This window comes from Mus pahari, chromosome 12 (assembly GCF_900095145.1).
Source record: "Mus pahari chromosome 12, PAHARI_EIJ_v1.1, whole genome shotgun sequence".
Lineage (NCBI taxonomy): Eukaryota > Metazoa > Chordata > Mammalia > Rodentia > Muridae > Mus > Mus pahari.
This window is the reverse complement of record NC_034601.1, coordinates 31,075,038-31,081,788: the sequence shown is the minus strand read 5'-3', so window position 1 is coordinate 31,081,788 and position 6,751 is coordinate 31,075,038. Positions and strand designations below refer to the sequence as shown.

At 44.7% G+C, this 6,751-nt stretch overlaps 1 protein-coding gene across 1 annotated transcript in view; it reads left to right on the top strand.

The window, feature by feature from the left end:
* Positions 1 to 51: 51 nt before the first annotated feature.
* Fam162a (family with sequence similarity 162 member A) overlaps positions 52 to 6,751 on the top strand; it is a 27,936-nt gene continuing 21,236 nt past the window's right edge. The window contains exon 1 of the mRNA XM_029544417.1: positions 52 to 175. Coding sequence (XP_029400277.1) covers positions 142 to 175 — 34 coding nt within the window. The 5' untranslated portion in view covers positions 52 to 141. The remainder of the gene's footprint in view (positions 176 to 6,751) is intronic.

Below are 6,751 nucleotides of genomic sequence, written 5' to 3'. Positions count from 1 at the left end.
CGCACGTCCCGCACGCCCGCTGCGTCACGCCAGCACGCCCCGCCCACCCCGCCAGCGCCCTTCCCACGCGGGCCCTTGGTGACATTGAGCGCCAGCGCCGCGGCCGCCGTGGGGTGCTGTGCGTCGGCGGAGCAGGCGGCCATGTGGAACCTCGGCGGCCTGCGTCTGGCGGCTGGTGAGACGCGGGTCTGCGGGCGGCAGGAGGGGGCATCACCGGTGGGGGTGTCCTGCTTACTGCGACCGTGTGAGGAGCGCAGCGCCTTAGCAGACGCGGGGGGCCGGCCGAGACCCTGGCATCTGGCGCTCGTTCACGCAGCTCCCGTCTTAAGTTAGTGCCTTGATGCCTCCTCCTGGTCCCCATCCCCATGTGAGCACCTATTAAGAGTTATCCACGGAACTGATGCTTTCCACCCTGACTTTCTCCTATCCGTTATTCTAGTTGTGCCTTCCTACTCGGCTACTCGTCCCTCCCTCTTTAGGTGAGGGACTCAAAGATCTCACAGAATTGTTGCCCTAAGATGTGGGTGGTAGTACATTACTTTTAAACAATAGTGCGGTAAGTGCCTGGACTTTCTTAGGGGAAAGTGTTATGCTAATAATGTAAGGTCTGTAGCCTGTTTTCTCAGTAAACATTGGAACGGTTGAGTGTTTTGAAGTCTGGTAAAGTAAACGTATCCCGCCTCGGGGATATCTAGAAAGCCTTGAGTTATCAAGTTGAGAAATCAGAGTTTGCAGCTTGTGTCTTGAGGGTCTTTAGAGGGTAGCTTACTCTTTTGATCATCTTTATGAACTTTCATTATCTAGCCTTTGTTCCATGGCGTCAAATTACTACAGAGTTGTTAAATTTTTAGACAAAGAATAGCGCCACGTTTTGCTATTGGAGTAATGTACATTGTAAATGCGATTGAAGCAATGCAAAAAAAAAAAAAAAATAGTAAATGTAGAATAGTTGTGTAATTTTGAAGAGTAGCCAGTGAAGAGGCTAGATTTTACTGACTGGAAGACATTTCAATGGGTCAGCATTGCCTATACCCTTAAACACTACCACCCACTCTGCTCTAGAAAAAAAAAAAAAAAAACGGAGAAAGAAAAGAAAAAGCCCTCATTCTTTTACTGGTTTTGATTTGCATCAATTAAGATCTAATCATCTAATCTTGTTGTGCGTGTTAAGTATTACAAAGTTTGCAAAAGAATCAACAACCTGTGAGTTATGCGAAAGTCACTTGAACATTGGCAGTAGTTACTTTTCTAGACTGTAGCACACGTCATGGAAATCTAAAGTGTCTTGGAAGATTTCTGATGTTTTGGAACTTCGCTGCTGGGCCTCAAACCAAGACAGAATTCCTTGCACGATTTAGCAACAATTTATTTTACTTCATGTCTTAATAGCACACCAAGGATGTTATGGGCAACGACTTCCAGGTGATCTGTGAGTGTCTGGTGTGTTGTGAGCACCTTCCAGTGATTTCTTTTACTTTTACCTGTTTTATTAATAAAAGCACTTTCTGATTTACATTATCTGATTTCTACAGTGCCCCCCTTGAATCTCATTCCCTCCTGTCTTTATAAATAAACATAAGTCACAGGGCTAAATAACTTGTGCAGCACCACTTGGTGATAAACGTCAGCACCAAAGGAGAGCAGCGAGTTTGTGTTATCTGCGTTCCTTGCTGCTGTTGATGCTGCTACTGGGGTATGCGCGTGTATAAGTTAGCTATCTTATGGCTAGTTGGAGCTTTGTTTTGTTTTGTTTCGAGGCATTCACTATGTAGCTCCAGCTGCCATGGACCTCAATATGTGGACCAGGCTGGTCTCGAACTCACAGATACCCTCCCCAGTGCAGTTGGGCCTCCTTAAGGTGAACAGATGAAGTCTGTACACATAAAGTGCAGATGTGTTTGTAAAGTGGGCATACACTTTCATACACAAATGGACTTTCAAGAACCAACTGCGGTTTGATAAAAAACATTGACCAAACGTGTGGTAGCTCAATTAGAAATGTAGTCTAGGCATTGTTTTATCCAGAATATTATTCAGAATAAGGTCCTGTTCTGGGTAAATGTTTTAGGTACTCTGGCTCATTTTAAGCAGTAGAGCTGTGTGTAACAGCTTCCTTTGGAATTCCTGGGTGGACTCCCTTTGCAAACAGCCTAGAGGGATTATGGGCTTTAGTTGCTTGCTGTATGAATGTAGTTGTAGATAGATGTAGGTCAAAGTTGTTACAAAGATGCCACAGGTGAGAGGTCTTGTGAGCCTCTGAAATCATGTTCTGACTTGTATGATCATATACTAATAAGAGAGAGGGACGGAGGCTTACACCCATGTCCCAGCAGTGCCAGTTCTTTTAAGAAGCACAACTGTAAGACTCTGAGGCTAATTGGCTTCTCACCCACCCTGCCATGACTTCCATTAGCATCAAGATTAGCTCTGCCATATAGTTACTAAGTTCTCAGCTCTTATAAGTATCTGTTAGTATATATTGCTTTGATGGAAGGATTCTAGGAAATATCTTGGATTAAGCAAATGTAAGGTAAGTTTTCACATCTCTTTTCTCCTGAAAGCTGAATAAAATAGATACAACTTTTAAGATAATGTATCTTTATTTAGATGTGTGTTGTGTGTGGAGTCTGTGTACACACTTTGCACCCTGGTGAAGGCCCAAGAAGGACATGGGTATCCTGTTCCATCGCCCTCCTTTATTCCTTCACTGAGCCTGGAACTAGGCTGGCAGCCAGCAAACCCAGAGATCCTCAAGTCTCCACCCCTCACAGTGCCGCTCCATACCACACTTAGTAGCCACGCCTGGCTTTTTATGAAAGGGTAGAGGAGGCAAACTTATCCACTGCTCCATCTACTCAGCTCCAAGACATTGTAGGGTGATTGGATCAAAAGAATGAATAGACTTAGCATAATATTCTTCATACCTTCGAGAAGTTCTGGTTGCCCTGTGCTCCATTGGCTTGTCAGCTTTTACAGTGACCTTTTCATTGCTGTCACCAGTGTAGAAACAACCGCAGGCTTCTCCTGTCTAACCCACATCCCAGAGCACTGAAGCCAAGCAATATTTTAGAAGTCATCTAGTCCCTTAATGTATGTAGATGAAGGAACTTAACACTACTTTTTGCTTCTTGACAGTGCCTCATTATTTACCCTAGCTGCCCTGGAACCCTCAGCCTCCTAAGTACTGGGATGTCGGTGTGTACCACCACCCCTGGCTAGAGGAGGGAACGTAAGGCATAGGAAGGGAACTTGCTTGCTAAGGGCCACATAGGGTCAAAGCTGGGACATAACCAATATCTGCCTCCCACTCTGATTTTATTTCTACTCCAGTTTGCTCCTTTATTGTTCTTTTATTTGTTCTTGCTAACCAACCCTAAATGAGATCACATCCATTGTAACTACTCCAATTTTGGCTTTGCTTATCATATTGCTCCAGGTATTGCCAGTGGGTTTCTATTTGAGCGTACACAGTGTGTCCCATACACTGCCAACTTCCTAGGGCTTTTTATTGCAGTGTATAAACCAACCCATATAATAGAGCTAGAGAGCATACAGTATTTATTAGGCTCTAGGTTACAGAGCAGACTGGGAGTGCTGCTGAGCTGGGTCCTGCTGGCATTGTGCACTTCCCCCAACTTCAAAAATGGTAATGTCATCTTGGCAGCTTGAAATCTGCTGTGGTCACTGGTAAGCACTATAATAGGTCAGGGATTCCCTGCCCCTTTCTTCCTCCCAAGAGGCAGTACACTACTGACTTTAGAATTTAGAGGACAGGAAAGGTTAAGGAGATAGGATTATCAACTGAAGGCTCCATGGAAACAGGAAGTGTGGCAGTGATTTGAGGAAAGAAACGAGGTGGTTAGAAGTCAGGAGAGGTGTAAAGCAGGAAAGGCAGCAAGGAAACATTCTTGTTACCCGGAGCAGGAGGGAAAAGTGTGAGCGTGTAAAGAGTTTGAACCAGATGAATTTTGGCAACAAGAGAAGGCTTCAAAACCAAAGTCATATTTTTAAAAAGAACTGGAGCATTAAAAAGCCATCTGTGTACAGGCTGCATTGCTATAACCTGTAAAGACAGTGATGTAAATGACTCAGTGGTTAAGAGTGCTTGCTGCCCTTGCAGAGCAGTGGAGGACTGGCCTTTGGTCCCAGCACCTATGTGGGGCAGCTTCTAATCACCTGTAACTGCAGCTCCAAGGTCTCTGATGCTCTCCTGGATTCCACAACTGCTTGCACTCACATGCACACCTGTACCTATAATATAAAAAGGGTTTGTTTTGTTTATTGTGTGCATTAATGTTTGCCTGAATGTGTGCCTGTGTACATGCATTCAGTGCTTGTGGAGGCCAGAAGAGAATGTTGGATCCCCTGGGACTGGAGTTACAGAGTCTGTGAGCTACTGTGTGGGAGCTAGGAATTAAACTCAGGTCCTTTGAAAGAACAGCCAGCGCTCTTAACACTGAGTCATCTCTCCAGCCCATATATATATATATTGAAAGATGGGAGCTGTAAGTTTTGAGTATGGAGGACTGCAGTCATGTTGTTTATTGTTAGAAATAAGAAAGATAGAAGCCAGTCATGGTGCTACATTTCTGAAATCCTAAATCTGGGCAGGAGGTTCATTACAAGCTCAAGGCCAGCTAAGACTGTTATGCACATGTGCACGCGCGCGCACACACACACACACACACTTGGGAGGAGGGATAGAAAAACAGGAATGCCCTCGAAGACCTGTTAATTGGGCAGAGTAGATGCATTACTATGTTGTAGGTATTAGTGGGTTATAAGTGATAATAAGAAGAACTCTCAGTTAAAAACCTGTGAACCTAAGAGAAGAAAAATATAGAAGCCATTGTAGTGAATTTAATTACTAAGATAGAATAGCGGAGAGGCAGGAGCTCAGAGTCAGCTCAGAACACACCCAGACACCAAATTCTCAGCACAATGGAGATTTATTACCCCACGGGGACAAGCATGGGGTTGGGGGGAGTCTCTGGATAGGTCAAAGGCAGAAAGGAAGTATCTGCTGAAGTGGGTTTTTAGGTAAAAGGGAAGTCTGTGCTAGGCGAGTTGGTAAGTCCTGATTGTACAGGTTAGCCAGTGTCACCAGAAAAATGAGTTTTGATTTCTGGACCATGGTGTTTAGTCTCGGGAATGAGTTAGTGGCCAAATAAGGGACTAGACCTTGAGGGCTAGCTTTAAGAATGTAATCTAACGGTTTTACAAGGGAGAGAGAGAGGGGGGGGGGAGGGCAAAACCGGTCTGCAATGTTGGGCCTGCTAGAGAGCCCTTCCAATCCTCCCCACAGTGGCACAAAGTAAGTAAGGAGGTCCTGATGTAGCTTAAGGATGGGAAGTGGAAAGAGGGTCATAAAAGATAGGACTGGCAAGATGGCTCAGTGGATGAAAGCGTTTGCCACCGGGCCTGATAACCAGAGTTTGATCTCCCTGACTCTCTGGGATCCTCCCAGTGGTGGTGAGAACCATTTCCTGCAAGTTGACCTCTGGCTTAATGCCACACCATACTCATACATGCACATACACAAATAAATAAATGTAAAAATAGTAAGGCATGGGTCATTTAGATTTGAGGAAAAGGAGAATGTGATGGTTGGGTTTTGTCAAGTTGACACAAACTAGAGTCACTGGGAAGAGGAAACTTTAGATGGGGTGTTGCCAACCTGGGTTGTATGGGAAAACAGGCTAAGCAAGACATGGGAAGCAAGCCAGTATTTCATGGTTCCTGCTTCTGTTCCTGCTTGAGTTCTTGCCCTGATGCCCTTCCATGATAGGCTGTGGTTGCGGCGTGTGAACCAAATATATCCTTTCCTCCTAAGTTGCTTTTGATTTGTGTTTTTATCACAGCACCCAAAAGTGAAGTGGACAGAATAAGAATGTGGAAGATGATGGAGGGAGGGATTGAGTTCTTGAGGAAGGATGAGATAGAATCCAAAGAGCACAAAGATGGGAAGGATAGGGGAAACGGGCTAATGATGGGAATATGAAATGTATGGGTTTGAGTAGATGGGGCTCACAACACTTAAAGCGTTTCAGTGAAGACAAGTGCATGCCTCTTAGTCATTCATTTTACCTATGAAAGGAAGATTAGTGTTTTATTTATAGGACCTGTTGAAATGTTAAGTGCTTTCTCCAAGATTGGGGACCCTCCATTTTTACTGTGGCATGAGACAGGAAAGCTGGCTGTCTATTGGTTGAAGTATATAAATTGTTTCTGCCTTCCTGAAAGCGAATCATTCCATAAAGAATTTTAAGTATAATTCTGTCCTTTAACTGTCAGGGTCTGGCTCTTAGAAGATGATCAGAAATATCACTAAAGATATTTATTGAGGAGGTTACAGGTTCAGAAGGCTGAGAACACAGGAGTTCAAGACCAGCATGGGCAACAGTGACATTTCAGAGACAGACAGACAAGATAGACAGGCAGGCAGGGTGACTGGCTGGCTCTCACTGACTAACTGGGTATGATTAAATTCAGGTAAATCTGTGTTGGATGTTATACATCTATCAGAAGTACTTCTGATATCCAGAAATAGTATTTATAGCCTTGTGCCATAATAAGGATGCAGTATCTGATTATGAAAAATGGGTTGTGTGTGCGTAAGAAAGTCTGGGAAGAAGCACGGTGGATTCTCCCTGGGAGCTGTGGCGGGCAGCACCTTCACTTCTACAGGGGCTGTGGCGGGCAGCACCTTCACTTCTACAGGGGCTGTGGCGGGCAGCACCTTCACTTCTAC